Source organism: Mustela erminea, chromosome X (genome assembly GCF_009829155.1).
Source record: "Mustela erminea isolate mMusErm1 chromosome X, mMusErm1.Pri, whole genome shotgun sequence".
Taxonomy (NCBI): domain Eukaryota; kingdom Metazoa; phylum Chordata; class Mammalia; order Carnivora; family Mustelidae; genus Mustela; species Mustela erminea.
The window spans coordinates 26,976,550-26,997,760 of NC_045635.1; the positions used below are offsets into that span (position 1 = coordinate 26,976,550).

General features: G+C 39.4%; 1 protein-coding gene and 1 long non-coding RNA gene across 10 annotated transcripts in view; one reads left to right on the plus strand and one right to left on the minus strand.

Moving 5' to 3' along the window:
* Positions 1-21,211, minus strand: part of DMD (dystrophin) — a 2,094,983-nt gene that overhangs the window by 357,645 nt on the left and 1,716,127 nt on the right. For 6 of the 8 annotated variants that reach the window (XM_032330377.1, XM_032330378.1, XM_032330375.1 and 3 more), the window contains 2 exons: positions 12,718-12,890; positions 2,428-2,584 (listed from right to left, as the gene is read on the minus strand). In XM_032330377.1, coding sequence (XP_032186268.1) covers positions 2,428-2,584; positions 12,718-12,890 — 330 coding nt within the window. Of the gene's footprint in view, positions 1-2,427; positions 2,585-12,717; positions 12,891-13,643; positions 13,735-21,211 lie in introns of those variants that run through there. The other 2 variants (XM_032330380.1, XM_032330381.1) reach the window with 1 other exon arrangement.
* The window catches only part of LOC116582706, a 68,252-nt gene that overhangs the window by 17,130 nt on the left and 29,911 nt on the right, over positions 1-21,211 (plus strand). The window lies entirely within an intron of this gene.

A 21,211-nucleotide genomic window follows, 5' to 3' on the forward strand; every position in this document is an offset into this window, starting at 1 on the left:
TGGTAAAGCACAGGTCTTAGGGTGTTGGGAGTTATTAAAATGTTTTATGGTTGAATCTAAGTTAGATTGGGAGAGAGGCGAAGATAGAGGAGTAGTGGAACTAACGTATAGAACAGTTATCCATGGGCTGGAAGTCCTGAGAAGTCAAAGAAGGGTAACAGATGGGTATCTGAACAAGCCCTCTAGCCAAGTGGGGCTTAATTCCTTTCAGTCCGGTGCATGTCAGCTGTAACTCTAGCTTCACCCTCTCCCAAAAGCATGTAACTAGTTATGGGATTCCTGCGTAAAACGACTGAGAATAAGTACTAACGTTTTACCACTGTTAACAAGTGACAAAAGCCAATAACCAGGGATAGTGAGGGACTATTTATAAGAAGATGCTGGCTAGTAGGGACTGTGAAAATTATTTGGACCAAATTCCTCATCTTCACAGCTGAGGAACAAAGTAGCAATCACAATCTAACTTATGGAAGAATGTGACTACAGTCTCTCCTGACTTTCAGTGTGCTTGTTCAATGATTCATCTTTGGTTTCTAGAATTAGACTAAAATTACACCTTTTGTAGAAATTCTGTCTCATTTCTTTATATCATATAACGCATTCTATTTAAAATGCCCTTCTGTCTCAATGAATGCTCTTCTACACATACACCAGAGTGTTTTGACTATTTATTCAAAGTTAGAACATTTAAAAAATGTCACTATTATATTCCACCCTACCACAGAGCTAATTTAATGTTCTGAATTTTATGAAGGGGAATGGCTAAAGAAGAAACTGTCAGTTTCCTTGGCAATTTTTTTCAGAGACTCCTGGATCTTCCCTCACGGTCTCTTCCCTTTGAGTAATCTTCTATATCTTCTTCTCTGGAATAATATAAACCTTTGACTGCCTTCAAGATGCCACCTTTGGCTGTATCTCCATAGAGATCTTTCTTTAAATGCTGAACATATAAAAGTGCTACCATTTTATCAAACTTTTATAGTTTGTTACTCATTTCCTTGCTTTGCCGTTCATTTCTGTTCTTGTGCCTTTTATTCTCATTTCAAAAACACTTATCAGTATCCAATGTATACCAGACACTTCACTAGGTATGAGGGTCTTAGAAATGAGCAAGACCAAGTCTCTGACTTCCCCACTCAGAGTCCAATAGAGAAAATGGAAATACAAGAAAGAGCAAAACAGAGAGATAGAGAGAGAGAGAGAGAGAAAGAGAGAGGAACAATTGGTCACTGTTAGAGGATGCTAGTAAACAACTTGTTATTCTGAAGGCTGGGAAAGTATCCTGCCTATCATATATGAACTGTATACTGGGTGCCCAAATAATAGATGAATGACTTTTTTTCCACCGAAGTCCTCTGGTTAATAAATGAAGATGAAATTATAGAAATAGGCAATTATCATATTGTAACCCCTAGTCAGTGATCACGAACAACTGCCAAAATCACACAGGTAAAAGAGAAAGCAAGACATTATACACCTCCCGATGATGGAAGAATACACAACCATCTATGAAACAATCTTTACCAAAGTCAAATCTGAATCTGATCAAACCTATTGAACTGTACTGTTCAATATGGCAGCCATGAGTCACATGGGCTACTGTGTGCTTGAAATGTGGCTAGTCTGAATTGAGTAAAAAGGTAACTGTACCTTTTTACAGTGTCTGTTGAAATAACAATATTTATGGTCTTATATAAGATGTAACCATTAGAGCAAACTGGATGAAACACATATGGAAACTGTACGATTTTTACAACTCACCGTGGATCTATACTTATTTCAAAATAAACATTTTTACAAAATGTATTTAAGAGACAAATTAACCAAATACAATGTGTGACCCTTATTTCAATTCTCATTTAAACAAAAAACATGTTAAAACATTTAAGATATGTGTGTTAAAAGTGGAAACTTGAATAATGCTGGGATATTTTTTAGAATAAAACTATTGACACTTAAAAAGCACTATAGTAGGCATGTGGTCTCTTTGAAGGAATGTATCCTTATCTTTTGAGATATTTTCTCCATTATTTATGAATTAAATGATCCATGCCTGATATTTACTTCAAAATAATAGAGGACCAGCAGTGGTCTAGAAGAAGTAAGATCAGCTATGAGCTGATAATTGTTGAAGTCTTGATGGGTAAGGGCTCCTCATTATAGGATTCTCTCCGATTTGGTATGTTTTATATTTTCCATAACAAAATGTCTAAAAATCACTAAAAGAGAAGGACAAATTCTTAGAGGCTATTATTCACGTGGACACTTTTGATATTTAAAATAACAATGGTTTGGATTACTTATAATTGACCCTGGACTAACAAACTGAAGTTTTCTAGTCAACCTAATTTCAATCAAAAACGCATTTCAAAACCATCCCTAAAAAAGTTGACTTGGTGCAAGGCACCTGTCTTAAAAATGTCCTACCCTGTGTACATCATTCTGCTTCTGAACTGCTGGAAAGTCGCCTCCGATGGGTGCCTGCTGGCTTAACTCATCATCTTTCAGCTGGAGCCATACCAGAAGTTCCTGAAGAGAAAGGTGCAGACGCTTCCATTGGTCAGAACTGGCTTCCAAATGAGACCTGAAAAGCAGCAGGAGACACTAAGTCAAAATATCTAGAAGGGTGCTTGTTGAGTCTAACAATCCCACTGAAAGTACATTGGTTTGGTTCTTTCCATAGTAGGTAAACCTATAGTGAACCGTCTAGCAGTCCTCAGTAAAAATCTAGCTCTCTGCTTTTATGAGCCATATAATGGGGGCGTTTTGACAGCAATTTTGAGGGTAGACAGTGTTTAGCCCTATGTGTATTTCCTCTTGCAGAATTCTGAGACTTTTGGCATGAAACATACAGTGGAATGGATTGCTTTTCTGTAGTGTTGCAGTCAATGATTCTTGATGTTTCTGGTAGAAAAAAAAATGGCTCCTCCCGGTGACTAATATAAACCACTCAGTTTTCAAGTGACTCATGCTAGTACTGGAATTCTTCCTGCTTTGAGAAATGGAAAGGTCTCCCCCCACATTTTGACTTTTCCATTTCTGCACTCTAGGCAGCTTTTTCCATTGACTCCTTCCATCTGGCATCTGTTCCTTTCTGCTCTTCTTCCCATATGCTTCTCCTTTTCCTCTACCCTTCTTTATTCGTGTGCACCTGGGATTTGTTTTCACCAAGTTCCAACATTTTCCGCTTTGTTTCCTTTGTGTAAAATGCACTGAGACAACAACTCACGTGGAAAAGTAAAATCAGACACTTGCCTGAAAGCCTCCCCCAAACATGAATAATTTAGGCAGGAGAACGAGTGCTCTACCATCAACTGTATTTAGAACATGTTAATCTGTAGAAGCCATTTAAGAATATACAAATGAATGATCTGTGCTATAAAATCCACATTTCACTTGAGGATGAGAAGCTAAATTAACCAAATAAATCATCATCCGGAAAACAAAGAAGAAACGTGGAATGTTAGCAAAGCTCTATCCTAAGGTAAATCAAGAAGTATGCTGCATTACTCACATATTATCAGTAATTATGAATTAATTCATAAAAATTAACGCTGCCTATAACATAAATACAATATAGTCTCTAGTGCTGCAAAGATTGAGGTGTAAAGCATCCAGGTAGAATAACATTTCCCTTTGCTGTTGGGGTAACTTAGCCTGACATTTCAAATACGATTCTCCTGCTGGTCTTAGTCAAACAGAATCGCCAAATAGTGCCTATGCACTGGAATTAAATTGTTGCAGAGTTTCTGAGGGACTGTTTTCTTTCTGAAGCATTATAGTTACAAGTCTTCAAAATGTGCATATACAAGACCCATATGCTTAAGTTAAAAAAAATTTATATTAAGGAAGTAACTGGAAAATCATACAAAGATGTAGGTAGAAAAAATGTTATTTATAGCATCACTTATGATTGACACAAAGTAGAAACAACTTAAATATTCTATACTTGGGAGTCAATTACATATATAACGGTGAATTCATATAATGCAGTGTTCAAACCCTACGAATCCTATGCACTATTCAATGTGATGGCATCAGCATGTATTTAGGGATAAGGAAGTAATCACCCTGTCTGTTGCTAAGTGAGAATACAGCTTCCAAAACTGTCTATAATCTATTTTTATAAAATGTTCGTGTGTGTGTATTTGTGTGTACACACTTGACTCTGCACAAAAAAATTCTGAAATTACAACTACTATAGCCCTCAGAGGTAGGTTTAGAGCTGATGAACTTTTGATTTCAAATTGTGTGAACCGTCTTTCTATTATGATCAATACAAACGTTATATCCAGAAAAACAGAAGGCATTTCCATCAGAGGAATTAAGCCATTCAAGACGCTAGGGGCGTTATTATCTAATAAAGGAATCCGGAAATACCTTAAATACTGCAGATTCATTATAAGAGCACAGACCACATAGAGGATAGAGTTCCCTTCTTGGCTACTTCTGTTCCCTTTCTCTTTCGCTTACCGCTCTTCCATGATAAGCCCCAAAGAGAATTCCTTATACAAGATGTTAGCAGTTTAATGGCATGTAATGCCTACTGGTTACAAGGATTCCCTGGGGTGTCTGGAATTTGCACCGTGGTCCCCTCAAGGGTAAGCGAGGATGTCGAGTGGGACATGTGGGAGGTAGGTGGAGAGAGGCACAGTCCAGATGTGGAAAAGCAGTACACGGAAGAATAAAGAACTTTTGAGCACCGCGGTGTCTCCATTAGGCCTTGGGAGTAGACAGAGTGAAAGGTAAGGAAGAATGTAGAGATGCCTAATGGATGCTTGACCTCCCTCTCTCCAGTGGAGGGGTCTGGAGGAGGATACAGATGCGGAAAGGCAGCCTTTCCATGGTGAGGGGTCTGGCTGTGGCTTCATTCACACAAGGCACTGCTACAAGCCTGGCTCAAGGTGAAATGGAGTCGACTAATCATTACCAGGTCAGTGAAACCCTTTGTGTCCCCAGGAGGAAAACACAGCTCCGAGACCCGGGCAATTCAGTTCTAAAGGATCTAAGAGAAATTTCAGAGAGGGAGACAGGGAGATGATGTTAAGCGCCAGGGAGGCAGGACAGTCCAGAGAGTTACCAGAGGAATGGAAGAAGGACCTAGGACCTCAGGAGACAAAAGGCTCTCGGGGACCTAGAATGTGGAACTAGGTAACATTTCGGAATGTTTGATCACCTTAACTCCGTATCAAATGACTTTTTTTCCCCCTTGCTAACATATGGGAGTGGTGACAAGAATGTAAGCAGAAGGCTCACAAAGGACAATGGATACTGGGTAAGGGCCGGAGAGGACACGGCAGCCTGTTAACAGATCCTGACCGAAACCCACACATATAAAGATAACCATTCTGAAACCCTGGTTCTCAAACTTCCAGGGGCCTAAGAAACCTGTGAACGGCTTGTGTTAGGTACAGACTCCAAGGTTCTGCCTCCAGACTTTCTGTACTTGGAACAAGAACTCTCACAACTCAGCAGGGGAACTCTAGGACAGTTCTTTAAGAAAGAATTTCTTGAAGTATTTCCTGTATGCCCTAAACGTTACTGGTCGGTCTCCACAGGGCAGAGAGACATTTGTCAAGGACATGATTTTGAAGGCTATCTAAACGTAGTAAAACACCACGAGCTCAGAAAACATTTTCGTTGGCTATGCTAAGCTTGTGAAGTGTCTTCAAGACACATTTTTAAAGCAATTGTTGGAAGCAGCCGCCCTATTTTTATTTTCAAGATTTTATAACAAATACTTCTAAATGACCATGACTCTTTGTTTTCCCCTCCTGGTTTTATCATAGACCCCAAGGGCTGAAAGCAACCTCAGGGATTTTTGTTCAACCCTCTTGTTTTGCAAATATGGGAGCTGGGATACGAATGTTTAAAGACAGTGTGGAGGCATGTAACTTGAGCTGTTGTATTTAGACCTGGGAAACGGAAGCTGCAGACTTTTCTTATGTGAGGAAATCCTAACCTTCATGGTCTTCAGCAAATGCTTTGGATCCCTGAGCAAAAAGCCTTCCTGGTGATTGGCAAATATACTCTATTTACCCCTACTGACTACTCAATGGAAAATAAATGTGGAGGTTTTGAAGGGGCATACTTAGCTCTTAACCATTTTCTATTAATCTTTATTAATGAAGACAAGAGCTGAGGGACTACTAGCTTTTAACAAGCAAGTGTTGATCCTTAATAAGCAGGTAATGTCTACAGTTCGTAAGGCTGAGGTAAAACGCGGAACTTCTAGGTCTGTCAGGATACAATGCTTGTCTTTAAGGAACCCTTTGGTATCAGGGTGCTAAGAATTATAAGAGCTGCTAAAGTGACTGTTAGTTCTCTAGACACAGATATTTCAAGTATGATTGGGTTGATGCCTAGTTTGAAATCCTTAATAAAGCGTTACTCTGAAAGGCATGTATTCTTTTTTTTTAAGATTTTACTTATTTATTTGTCAGAGAGAGAGAGCATAAGCAGGCAGAGTGGCAGGGAGAGGCAGAGAGAGAAGCAGGCGCCCCACTGAGCAAGGAGCCCGACGCGGGACCCAGTCCCAGGACCCCGGAACCATGACCCAAGCCAAAGGCAGTGGCCCAACCCAGGAGCCCCTGAAAGGCATGTATTCTTAAAGCAAGATGTGTTAAACTGAATTCTTTTTTCACTTTGACTCCTTTGGTAGAACTAATGATGTCCTCCTGTATATCTTGGGTACCCCTGTGTAATGAGATAGCACTTGAGCATATAGAAAGAGAAGGTAAGAATGCAGAAGTAATAAGGAATCATAGACATAAAATGGGAGCTTTGGGGATTTAAATAAAGAGACAGAATTAAACTCAAAGAGAAGTAAACTTTTTTTTTTTTTGTCCAGCTGGGCCGTGAAATCTAACTTTCAAACATAATTAACATTCCAAGAGTAAGAGAAAGGAGGTCAGAAATAGCCAATGTCTAAGTTGCACTTTTTCTTCCTTAAACTAGAAAGACTGTGCTTCCTTTTGCTCTTTGTTTATTGTCTATCATAGAAAAACCTTTAAGATATTTTAACTTCTAATACTGATTACTCTAAGAGTTGTATTTCTGTTGTGGACTATTATCATGTTGGTACTCTTGCCTCTCAAATTAGCATTCAGAATCCCATAAAAGTGAATATTGGCATATAACATTCAAAAGTTTTTCTCCCAAATATGAAAACCTCACAGAATATAAATTTTTCTGAAATTGTTGTTGACAATGTATGTGCTTCTCACGGCTAATAGTATATATAATAATCTGGAAAATATAATCTGGTGACAGATTGAATTAAAATCTGCATGCATATTTCTTATGGAAAAAATTCACTAGACTGTTTCCCAAATTGTTAATATTTTCCAAAATTAAAACACAAGGTTGTAGAAATGGAATCTTTTAGAAAGAGAAACATTTTTTCTTTGGCTGATCACAATTCTGATGTTGGATAATGTCATCAATAACTGTGTGTGTGTGTGTGTGTGTGTGTGTGTGTGTGTGAATTTGCTCATGAGTGTATGTATGCATGCAAGTAAACATCTTTTACTTTATTTTTCTCCCACCTAAAACAGTTAGTGTTTTGCTTTGTTTGGTGGCATTCAACTCTCACTGAGTATTTACTTCTTCTTATACCTCTTGGACATAATGCACATGGAGCAGATGGCATATACTTTCCTTGAACTAAATTATGAGATGGTACTATACAATTTCAATTAAAGGATTCTTTTCTCTCCAAGACATCTTATCTACTTTTTCTTACACCCTACCTTTGAACTTCATCGGTGCCATTTAAATATTAGGAAACCAATGTAGAAAGTTTCAAAATTTGCCTAGATTCGTATAAAGTAACAGCACAATTAAAAATAATAGGTTGGTAGAATTTCTAGGGAAATTGAAGAGACCGCCTATGTCTCTGCTTAACTCTGAAGCAGTTATGTGCTCAAGATTATATGCTAGGCAGTTAGTAATGGAGCCAGACGAGAAAGTAGGTCGCCCAAATGCCAGTCCAAGATTCCTTCTACTCTACCTCACTGACTCATTTAGAGCTTGGATAGATTAGCCAGACAGAAAGTCAGTAAGGAAACAGTGGCTTTGAATGACACATTAGACCAGATGGCCTTAACAGATACATACAGAACATTCTAGCCCAAAACAGCAGAATACACATTCTTTTCAAGTGTACATGGAAGACTCTCCAGGATAGATCATGTGATAACCCACAAAACAAGTTTCAAAAAATTTCAGAAGACTGAAATCATATCAAACATCTTTTCCGACCACAGCAAGATGAAACTAGAAATCAATCATAAGAAAACAACTGCAAGAAACACAAACACATGCAGGCTGAACAACATGTCACTGAAAAACCAATAGATTGATGAAAAAGTCAAAGAGGAAGCCAAGAAATACCTGAAGGCAAATGAAAATGAAAACACAGTGGTCCAAAACCTTTAGGATGCAGCAAAAGCAGTTCTAAGAGGGAAGGTTATAATGATAAATAAAGGCCTGCCTCGAAAAGCACAGTCTCAAATAAATAATTAAATCTTACACCTAAAGGAAGTAGAACAAAGTCTAAAGTCAGTAGAAGGTAGGAAATAATAAAGATCAGAGTGGAAATAAATGAAACCAGAGACTTAAAAACAATACAAAACATCAATGAGACTAAGAGCTGGTTTTTTGAGAGGATAAACAAAATATGAACTCTTGAGTCAGAGTCATCAAACACAAAAAGAAGGAGGAGTCACTATTTACCTGGCAGGAAAATACCATGATCACACAAGAAGGAAGAAAACTTGAATAAAATCAGAAATGAAAGAGGAGTTACTATGGACATTACAGAAATACAAAAGATTGGTTATAAAACATTACTATACAAATTATATGCCAACAAATGGGACAACCTAGAAGAAATGAATGAATTCCTAGAAACATACAGCCCTCTGAGACTGAATCAAGAAGAAATAGAAAATGTGAGCAGATACCTAGCAATGAAATTGAATCGGTCATCAAAAAACCCCCAACAGACTAAAGTCCTGGACCAGATGGTTGCACAGGTGAATCTTATGAAATATTTAGAGAAGGGTTAATACCTATCCTTCCCAAAGTATTCCCCTCAAATAGTAGAGCTCGGCGTTTTTTCTTTGTCTAATTTAGCTAAAGGCAGCAAGCACAGCCCCCTGAAACAACTGTGAATACTTAAAGAAATGTGCCATACAGTGTAAATGATAATAGTACAGGGAAGACCTCAAAGTGAAGGAACCCTCAGAGAGGGAGATATTCAGAGAGGGATTTGGATGAAAAGGTGGAGGATGAAAGGAAGGATGGCCTTCCAAGGGCGAGGACCAGCAAATGTAGGTACTCATACGGGCAAGTGAGAAAACTAGTGGAGAGCAGCAATGGGGTTAAAAAGCAGAATCTTTTTGGCTCAGAGAATCCATGCTGGGGAATAATTAGATTGCTGCTCGGTGAGGAAGGAACAGGGAGGTAAAGGAAGAACAGGAAAGAAAAGGGATTATCAGGGTCTTAGCAGGTGGAGAGTAGACGAGCCACAAGCCACTAGATTCTGGTGACTACACATAAATTTCATGAAAGCCATGATTTTTCTCTTGCCAGTTTTGCTCAGTTGCATCCTAAGTGCCTAGAAGAGTGCCAAGTACATAGTAAAGACTTAGTAAATATTTGTGGAATGAGAAAAATAAATGAATGAACAAGTAAAATATGGGCACCAACAAGACTGAAGTTTTTGAGCAAGGGAAAAATGTGCTAGAAATGTCCAAGGAAGAATATTTTTGTAAATGTGATATGGATGATATCAATGCATAAAGAAACAGAGACAAATCTATCAGCATAAAAAGACATGATGGAGACTTACGTAAGAATCATAATCATAGGCAGAGAAAAGACATAGGGCAGAAAAAAATAAATGGAAGGAAAGCGACATAATCTGGACTTGGAACCGGAAACACAAGGATACCTCTTATGAGCCAAGGGAATGCAAAGGGATACTGCAAAATCATTTGGATTCCAAGGAGGTGATGGGGATGCAGGAGGGCACTTATGATGAGTGCCAGGTGATGGATGGAAATGTTGAACCACTAAATGTTGCATCTGAAACTAATATTACACTGTCCCGTTAACTACCTGGAATTGCAATAAAAACTTGAAAAAATGGACACCTGTGTAATTAAATACTGATGTCTCTATACTTTGAGATGGAAAAATGGCTTCTGAATCCCTTTTAAGATAATGAACCAACCTACATCTTTTAAAGGATGAAATGTTATAGCTTGGGCAAACACCGGGCAGTTTCTCTGTGCTATCTTTGCAACTAGTTTTTAGTTGTGGTGACTTTTCACCATAAAATAATGCTGATGGAGGAACTGACTAGACTCATAAAGCCAGCTTCTAAGCATCATGAATGGTTCTGTGTCTGACTCTGCCAGGGTCCAGTTCTCCTGCCTCATTACCATCCTAAATTGTTGCCTGTACTGGGCTGCTTTTGGCTGAAATATGCCATTCGATCTGGACTGACGGATACCTTTCCTTCAGTGATATGTCAGGAAAGGGACTGAAGCCCTCTGATGTGAAGAATTATTTCTTTTCTTTTTTTTTTTTAATTTGTAAGCGAGTCCTTAAAAGGCAAAGTGTAATATGAGAAAGGTCTACATAGAAGCCGAAACCATTGATTGGAGTATTTAAATTCTGGAATTTGCAGCACCTTAGATAAGCCAAGGTAACTGTTTTCTACTTGATTAATGACAGCAAGAATTAAACTGCAGGGCCTGGCATATGGGAAATTGCTGAGAACGAAGAGCCCACATTTTGGCTGACACGCTGTTTGCCGCTTTCGATTCCTCTTTCATTTCATCAAGTTCACATGAAGGAGAGGAAAGGCACTGAGTGATGTGCAGAACAGTTAGAGCAGCTTTCTTCTCTCTTCCCTGCAAAAAAGAATAACTTTCTTCTTTTTTAATTTATCTGCCAGTATCTTTCCCACTTCACACATCTCATTCCTTTTTAATGACAGAGGTTATGAAAGTGGCCTTTGTCATTACGCTCACTGACCTCTCTTCGAGTTTAAGCCATGGGAAGCGAATGGAGTCTCGCTGCCTTTGAAAATGCCACTGCCCTCTGTTGTCCCCAGTGCACCCTAAACACACTGATACAACGTCATGGACCAAACAGAGAGATAAAAATGAGTGTGTTGGAAGCTGGGATGCAAACTTGGGGGGAAAAGCTTACAGGTAATAAAAGAAAAAATCCTTTCGTTCTCCTAGAAATATCTGTTTCTCTTTTCCATCCTTTCATGTAGTATGTATTTATGTGTCAAAGTAAGGTGAGTCCTACCTTTTTCTTTCTGCTTTATACTCTACAGGATAATATGATGGTTTAAAGCTCAGAGCGTGGAGCCGGACCCCCTGTATTCAGTCTTGGACCTGTAACTTACTAACTAAATGACCTTAGACAAAAATTATTTAGCCCCTCTGTACCTCACTTTCTTTAAATATAAAGACAGAATAAAAACAGGGCCTATCATGTAGGGCTGCTGAGAGCATTAAGTGGGTCAAGAAATATAAAGTGTCCATGGCATGTAACGATTGGTGATGCACCGTGCATTAGTTGCTATCATTCTTATTATTTCACATTAATACAGGTATTTACTAGAGTTCTTCTGTATTACGAAATTTCAGTGGTACTTTCCCTCATTATTGAAGTAAATATGCTGTATGTCAAAAGCCTGGCCAATTCAGAGAACAGTAAGGAAGAAAAAGAAATCTCCATTCTGTAATCTTACAACCTAGAGGTAGTACCACCTCTCAGGGTTTAGTGCGCTCCCTCGTAACCACCGCGATGCTTATTCACTCTCTTCTACCAACCCTCCAGTCTGACCCCTCTCCTAGACACAGAAGAAAGCACAACACATTTTTATGAAGACATGTGAATTAGGACAAGCGACTGATTAGAAAGCAGGAGACCTGACCTCCATTCTCGGAACTTCCCGTGTCATTTACGTGACACTGGGCATTTCACTTAACTATTTCTGCTCTTTGACCCCCACTGAACCAATTCATAATGGGTGTAGCAGGAGTTTTACTCTGCACTCCTTATAACAATGCTGAGCTGTATCCACTAGCTTCTCAGGAAAAAGGTGATAAAAAGAAAGGGGCAACTATACAAGAGAGGAGAGTAGAGAACAACCAAAGCCTTAGTCTCCAGAGGACGCCGTGACAAAATCTGAGAGGGAGCTAAAGACCAGATGTTTCTATAACCTCTCCCTAGCTGCAGGAGCTATGGAGAGGTCTCCTCGAAAGTTACAAGGCATCGGGGTATTTAAGGAATGTCCTCTGTTATGCATTTAGAATAATGCCAAAAAAAGAATTCCATGATAAATATATATTGATTTTATCACTTTCTGTATAATCCTGTGGTAAGCCAAGAGAGAACTCTATCAAATTAGGATAGCTGTGTTCCTCATTTAAATTCACTCTAATGCCTTAATATGCATCTCTCCCATGGTTATAAAACACTGCCATTTTAATCTAATCTGAACCCTCAAGTATCATCTCCATACCAAGCAAATGAATGATTCATTTATTCAAAATAAAATGAATCATTGTGAAATTGGGTGATTTACATAAACATATGAGATATTAGCTGCTTGAGCTACGAAAGGGAAAGAAATCTTCCCATTTTAATTCATTTCTGGCTTTTTCGTCCCCGATCTTTTCCTACCTAATGTTGAGAGACTTTTTCCGAAGCTCACTCCACTTGAAGTTCATGTTGTCCAAACGTCTTTGCAACAGGGCTGCGTCATCAGAACCTTCCAGGGATCTCAGGACTTTTTGGCCATTTTCATCCAGGTTGTGATAGATATCTGTGTGAGCTTCGATTTCTCCTTGGAGGTCCTATGAGACAGCAGGAAGAAGAACACGGGAAGAATTACCAAACAGAAGAGATTGGCTAAATGTGAGTCTGGAGAACTGTAAAAAATAAGCTGCCTGTTCAAAAGACGTTTCAATTAGGCCACCTAACAAGAAGATGCACCTCCAACTCACTCTTCTTGGTTCATTATCTCTTCATGTTATTATGTAGATTGGCAGTGGACAACTTATTAGGTCTAATAAATTTGTTCCTCAATGATATGAATTGGAACATGATGCACCTGCAACTTTACGAATTTTGTAAGTTACACTGACGGGTCCACAGACAAAAGATGATGTTTTCTGGAAGTGATATGAAATAACATTCCGTGATGAAGTGCATCCCAGGGCCAATCATTTCATTACACTACGGGTTAAGTCATATTTTCCATGCATCTAAGTAATCTGTAGAGTTGACTCAGACCATAAAAGCATGGAGAGACTAATAAACAAGGTTGTGCTCGGTCCACAGCTCCAGCACATTAATGGGATTCTATCATAGGAGAGCATCTTCTTGACAATACACATCAAGTTCACCTTGGCATTATAGCATCACACATTTATTACAGCATCATACATTCATTAGTAAGATTTTCCATTTAAAATACCATCGTATTTTTAGGCTTGACAGGTAGAAAGTCCATAGGACCTTGATAAGAGTTATCGTAAGAGATTACACATTCCACCTCATTTGTATATACACAGAACAAGAAAATTATCACAGTAGAAGAATCTGACCTTTACATGGTATGTCTTCCTGTGTAACATTTTCAGCTTGAACCGGGGACTACAGCACTGATCCTGTTGCATAGCAATCCTGAGAAAAACCAGCGACTGAAAGAGTCCTGCTTTAAAATGCCAACTTTGCTTACATTCTGTTGACAGAATGAATTTCAGAGCACAGGCTTCACCAGTCAATAATAATAAACAGCCACTTTGTACTCCTCGCTAACCGGTGGCCAGGCCCGTGGGTGTGGGAGGGACCTCAAAGAGAGGAGGCCTGGAATATGCAACTGACAGTTTATATTAAACAGCCAACTTTTCTTATCATTTTGCCATTATAAGCCAGAGACATTATAAATTCATTTTATATATGTGTTTCCCTCCTTGTTCCCAACAGAACACTCAAAGCCAAAGGAACATTCCTTAGAGAGCTGCCGGGGACCAGCATTCCTTTCTGCCTACACAATGAATGGAGGCTTTGTACATTATCTGACTTGCTTTAAGAGATTTGTATGCTTCTGTTCAACAAGTTGAAAAATTCATTCTGAAGCTCCGAACAATTGGATTGGTCTGTGTAACTAGGAACTTTTATTTTTTTCCGTTCCCTCTTTCTAAAATAGAATTAAATTACTCTTCTGAGGCAAGGGGGCAGTGGCCGCAATAACATGTTAGCAATTCTGAAGGACTGGCCTGCATTTTCAGTCTCTGACTCTTAGATTCAGAATGTTGCACAGGTCAGGTAGATGGACGATGAATGTTTCCCATCACTCTTTTTGGCAGCCAAAGTATCATGGATGGAACCCTAAAGAGAATTTTGTCCCATTCTCTGTGATGGGAAGCCATGAGGGGGAAAACAGATCGAAGGACATCCAATGATGAAAGAAGGGAAATACTCTAACAGACCAGTAACCTCTACCTCTATCCCATCACGAACAGGCTCCTTCTAGAAGGAAATAGCCTGATTTTGAAACGAGTTCATGTGTTGGAAAACTGGCACTGGGCTTCTTGCCAAATGGAGTCTGATAAAACAAACATATTTCTCTTCTAGGTGTGCGTACCTACACGGCACAAACTGCCCTCCCGAATTTGCCACTTCCTCAGAAAAGGAGAAAAGTGAGGTTAATTTATCTGAATAAATCAGGACTCCAAAGCAAATAGATCCAAGTTATCTACATAATTCCCCCACTTTTCTCTTTTTACTTTACTTTTCTTCTTATAGTACTTGATTGAAAACTTTGCCTCAGAGGATACGCTTAGGGGATTGAAACCAAACCTTTAGTTGCTCAAGAAAATAAGATATATTGTGATTAATACAACAAACTTTCTTCATTAACATGAATACAAATGGGAGTTCACCTGAATTTTTATATGCTGCATTGAGACTGAGACCCAGGCTCTATCAATGGTTCCTCAAGATTATGTATATCAGGAAGTCATTGATACCTCCTTGAAAAAATGAGAGGTCTTCCCAAGCTTAAATAGGAAGTTGATTCATTAATTTGTTAATTTTCATCTTTGCCATTTTCATTATACCACAAAGAAACATTACTGTTGTGTCATCCACAAAGAAGTAAACAGAAAGTCGGTAAACCAGTATTTACTGAGGACTGATTATCTATCTAGTCTCAGCTGGGAGAAAATGAGAGGTATGCAAGAGACAGCTCAGTCTTTATACTTCCTAAAATCTAGCACGTGCTTTTTATTTAATTCATATTACCAACTAAATATTGATGGTAATTTCCTGCCACACCTCATATGTGTTGGCATAAAAACTACCCCCCCACCCCTTGGAAGTTCAGAGTGGTTGAAGTCAAGTCTTGGCATTAGCCAAAAGGTAACTCATAGCTCAGTATTCCTTCTCTGGGTCTTGGTGCTGGCTGAGAGCGACAAATGACACGAACAGTAAAAGGTATAAAACACAAATGTGCCTCTTTATTCTTCCTCTTGGTGCCGTGAAGTACATGTTTTCTCTGTTCTTCATATGAGAGCACTGAGGTAGACAGTTGTTTAACTGACTCACCTAAAGTCACCTATCTCGTAAGTAATAGAACTTGAGTTATGTTGACTCTAGAAGATCTTGGGCTGTTCCCATTGCCCCATTTGCTATGAGCACTGGCTAGAAGAGACAGAAGTTGCCTAAGCTAAACAAGGCTACTCCTGACAAGGGAGGAATAAACAGCTATTGAGGGAAAAACACCCAGAAAGTCAGCATTACTGATTTTGATTGGAAATTGACCCACATGGATTGATTTATTCTGCATGAAAAACGGGATCCTGACTACCCTTTTCACTTCTTATTTGATTATTGTGCATCTGGGACCATCTGTGAGCAAAACCTGGAAGTTTTTGAGGTCTCCTGACTAAAAAATATCCTTACTGCCAGAACAGAAATTCTCCCTTCTTGTAGACAGAAATTCTTTGTCTACAAGAGCCACGTGAACATTACACCAAGTACTGACTTGACACATCAGTATCAATGTAGCTCGCCCATGTTCTTTGGCGACAATAGGCTGGTAGGGAATCTGTCAAGCTATGGGACTCAGGTAGCCTGCTCTAGAATGGAGTGGAGTGTCGGTGAGGAGCCGAAGGCATTTTTTGTTTGTTTGTTTGTTTGTTTTTTAAGGAAGCTGCCATGCTGTAGTGGAGATTTCTCAATACAAGTGGGCAGCATGAGTTTTTGGTAGGAGGAGACATTGACGGGACAGGTAGGAAGGAACACTCATACCCGCATAAAACTACCATGATCGCATTTAGCTTAAGATGGCCACAGAAAAGCAAGGGGGGTTTAGTAAAGAGAATTCTCAGACCATAGCCCACCCAGACAAAAAGGAAATTTTGCAGGCATTTTTAGGTAGTTTTATTTTACTTCTGACATAACTAAAAAAAAAAAAAATCACTCAAAGCTAGAGTCACCACATCCAAGGCAGCCTATCTAATGTTTCTCTTCTTTTTGTAATTGTATTCTTTAAAAAGAACAATAATAAATGAACAGGGGGAAAGGTATTTGTTATATAACCATAAAAACAAGTGCAGCGGCCATGACAATGTGTATAAGACTTACACTACACCAGACGCTGGCCAGAGCACTGGGTGTTCGTGAGCTGCTGAGGCCTCTCAGGAACTTTCTCGGGTAGACATAATTAGTATTTGCATTTTACATACACAAGAGTGAAATTTCAGAGAAGTTTAAGTAAAAATGCCCAAGGTCACATGGCTAATAAACCATGCAGCCAGATTTCAAACCCAGACTGTTGGAACTCTAGGGACTGTTGTTGTTAACCACTAGGCTATGTTGCCTCTGAGTTTTTTTTTTTCCCTCTATTCATTTTAAAATTTTCCCAATAGGAGCACCCGGGTGGCTCAGTCAGTTAAGTGTCTGCCTTCAGCTCAGGTCATGGTCTGAGGGTCCTGGAATCTAGCCCCCCGCATTGGGCTCCTTGCTCACTGGGGAGTCTGCTTCTCCCTCCCCCTTTGCCTCTCTCCCTGCTCATGCTCTCTCTCTATATCTCTGTCAAATGAATACATAGAATCTTTAAAAAAAATTTAAAAAATCCCAGTGAATTCTTCCTGGTAGTCACACTCCTACCTCAGTTTCAGCCAACTAGTTCTGCCATCAGCCAATGCAGAGTTATGTTTTCCATACCTCAAGAGTCTCTGTATGGTCTTAATAACATGGAGACTGTTAAACACATCTGAAGCAGTGGACAGAGACATACTCAACTGAACAAGAGAGAACGTAAGATAATTGAGAAAATGGGTGCCAGTAAAATCAGTAATTTTTTGCCTCCCCCCACCAAGAACCATAGAGCTTCAAGTTCTGTGTACTTGGAGAGCAAATCTCCAAGGTGATATCAAGAAATTCAGTGGTAAGGCAAGTGGCATGTCCACAGCCCAGCGGTTTTAGGAGTAGGAAGAATCTCATTTCCTGGAGAACTTTTTCAAATCTCACATCCCCTTCTTGTCCAAGAGTCTAGTCTTCTCCTGTCTTAAGTGCCCTTTCTCAGTCTCCAGGGAAAAGCAATGGTGAAGTGCCATTAAGGAATCATGGTTTGAGTCTGTCCCTTCTCTTTCCCTTACGAGCTGCTTAAGTTTGAAAACTCTTTGGCTTCACTAAATATTAAATAGTAATTCACAGCTGGGTTGCTGTGAATATTACATGGAATAATTTTTGTAAAATACTTTGAACAGTGTCCAGAACACAACAAGCCTTTAATAAGCAATAGCTAATATAAGGGTTGCTCTTCTGAGAGAATCAGGGTGGAAATCAAGTGATAGACTTCATGAACTAATGCGACTCGGTTTGAGCCTTGAAGGATGGATAAGACCGAGAGAGAGAGTGACCGAAGAGAGCGTTCCCACTGTGAAGAAGTGTGTAAGAATGGCAGAAGATGGGAGCAAATTTGGTTTAGAAGCAGAACAATGAACAACACAGCCTGATTGGAACACATGATGTGTGTTAGGAAGCAACAGATGGAATGTAACTGAGGTCCTTAAACTAAGCAGGATGCTTAGTTTCTTTCAGGAAGGCACTGAGAATAAAAGTTTACAAGAAGTAGGACAAACACAGGATCATGGATTATTATATTTCTACTATCTATTCAACAAGTAGAATAATCCCACAGGGTCCCTAAGTAATAAGACAACTGGGGAAGAATATGAAAACTAATAAAAGTTTTACTAGAACCAAGATAAAGAAGAGAGATGTCGAGAGTCAGTTAGGACAACACTCCTCTTTTTATTATCCAAACAAATGGTTATGATAGTATTCCAAAACATCCTGGGTACCAGTATCCAAATATTTTCTTTCCTATGTACATGGAATTACTTGTCTAAAAAAAGAACTCAGCAAACAATGACCTCCCTATCGTGAATACAACCAAGATGTCAGCAAGAAAATGGACAAAAAGCTGCAGGAAGAACAAACATAAGTGACCACATCTCCCTATAAAATTCATTACAGACACACAATCTCTAATCTTTTCTGAAAGCAATTAGTAGGCAAATAATGGTAAGGCCATTAGTTCTTCTTTACGGATAACTCTCACCTAATTCAAATATACTTGATAGGAAAAAAAAAAAAAGAGTGGTGATCTGATTTCCAAGAACTTAAAAGTTCAGAAACAAAAGATCCAAAACAGGAGAGAAGGTATCATCAAGGCTCCACTGCATGTGGCAAGGGGTGACACACAACAGAGAACCAGAAAGGTGTGGAAGGAGGTGCCAGCACATAGAGTTGACCCGGGTTTCCCAGTGTGCACTTCCACCCCTACATACTAGCCCTTGAATGTATCACCTCACTAGGCATGTGAAACAAAATCATTACTGTTATGATGAAGATTATAAATTCAGCAGAGAAAGCAGGTTTATACTCAGTAAACTATTTAAGAAGGAAATAGTATATATAAAACTCTTTAAATGAATTTATCCAACATAGTTATCCTGAAAAGGCGTTGATGTTTTAAAGAAATTCAACCAACGAAATACACACACAAAAGTAAAACTACCTTAGCTTGGCTATTCAAAATGACTTGTGAAACATGCACTCTGAATACTTGAGGTTTGGGTGCACACACACATACACACACACACACACCCCACCTCTATTCCATTATGAGAACAGAAATTGAGAGTAAATCCTTACAAACGTTTACAGCAATCTAAAAATAAAAGGCACGAGGTTGTATTTTGCGTCTGGTTTTTGTAGTTTTAAAAGTAATTCATTTTTATTGCATGTTACAAAAGTATCAGTCTGGTATGGATTGGACATTAAAACTAGCAAAACAAAACAGAATTATCCTTTCTAATGGATTTTTTTGAGTAGCACCCACATAAAGGAGCTGGACCTACAATGTTGACCTTATAAGGACTCTAATCTAACCACCAGATCTTCCTAACTCACTCAGGAAATGCAGTTGAATAGAGACCCACAGAGGGTGTGACAGTTTCCCCCTATTCCGTATGTGGATATGTGGCCATTGCAATCCTTGTAAAAGCAGTGGGGTGGTCATCCCAAGAGAAACAAGAGTTAATTTGAGGACTGCCGTTTGGCTTGGAGCCTGGTTGCTCTAGGGAGATAAGGAGTGTGTTTTCAGGTCCACTGCACCGCAATGCATCTTAAATGGGCAGCTATGGATTTAGGAGTCCACAGGCTGTGCTTTAAAAATGGCTGTTATTAAGGTCCTCAGAGACTATTATCCTGCAGGGTTTGTTGTCTTTGCTTTCATATCTCATTCGAAAATTCTCACCCCTTATGCACCTGAACAGTGGAGAGAAGGGATATGCTCTCCTGCCTCAGTACATTCCCAGGTGCAAGCCTTTATTTCAAAATCTAATCTTTAAAAATGCCTGGCCTATGGTGGATTACCCTGGAGGAAACTGAGCAAAATCCCATTTGTCAGACCGCCTTAAGCAATTCCAAACTCGGGTAACACGTGATGCTTTCTCGCCTTGTCTGACCCTCTGGTTTACTCTAGCCTTAAAATGACTTTTTAAAATCAAAGCATTCACTTCAGACGTACTAGGTTGGAGGTAAGAAGAGAAGTGTCATGTTTTTCCTAGTTACTTTATTCTGTCACAGTGCAAAAATGTTCTGCATATTGATTCATCACACAAACAGGCATTTACGTGCCTATCGTACTTCCAAGACATTGCTAGGAGCTACAAGAGCACATATAATATAAGAAAGATGTAGTTCCAGCCCTTATGTTAGTCCGTCGCTTCCTTTCTTCTTCTTTTCCTTCCTTCCTTCCTCCTATCTTACCTTCCTTCCCGCCTTCCCGACTTTTCCTTCCTCCCACTAATATTTCATATATCAGCATCTAGGCCCACAGTGGTGAAAAGCCAACAAACTTCTACCTTCTTGATGTTCACAGCATTACAGGATGAACAGAGAGAGAAATCACATAGACAGGAAAGAAATTCATTTGTACATATTATTTGATCCCCATAGCCAAAGAGAACTCCCCCTCCACACACACCACATGTATACCATTCTTCTCACCACAGCAGACATGACATACTATAAAAGTATTTGAGAATGATTACCTGGGGGGGACAGTGTTCAGGGTAAATGTCAATGGCTGCAGAGAGAGAAGGGAGGCAGGAGTTTAGCTGACAGGCAGCCTTAGCCATTCTTGAGCCAATGATGTGGTGGCTCCAAAACCAGGAAGGAAGGAGGAGGGATGCTACCATCACCACGTGCTCATAAACTACAGAAATAGCTGCATGTGTGACTCACTTTCATCATTCCCTTGGTCTACCTTTGGAAGGTAGAATTAGGCAAAGTGATAACTGTTCACAAAAGCATTTTTAAAGGCAGAAATGTTCTTTTAAAAGTTTCCTTTCCTCAAGAGTAAGACAAACATTATATATGCTGCGTTTTGTTTATTTTTTAATGATTTATTTTTATTTATTTGAAAGAGCAGGGAGGGGCAGAGAGAGAGAATTCCAAGCAGACTCCCCACTGAGAGCAGAGCCCTAGGCAGGGCTCGATCCCACCACCCATGAGATCAGGATCTGAGCCGAAACCAAGACTCGGGTGCTCTACTGACTGAGCCACCCAGGCGCCCCATAGATGCTGTGTT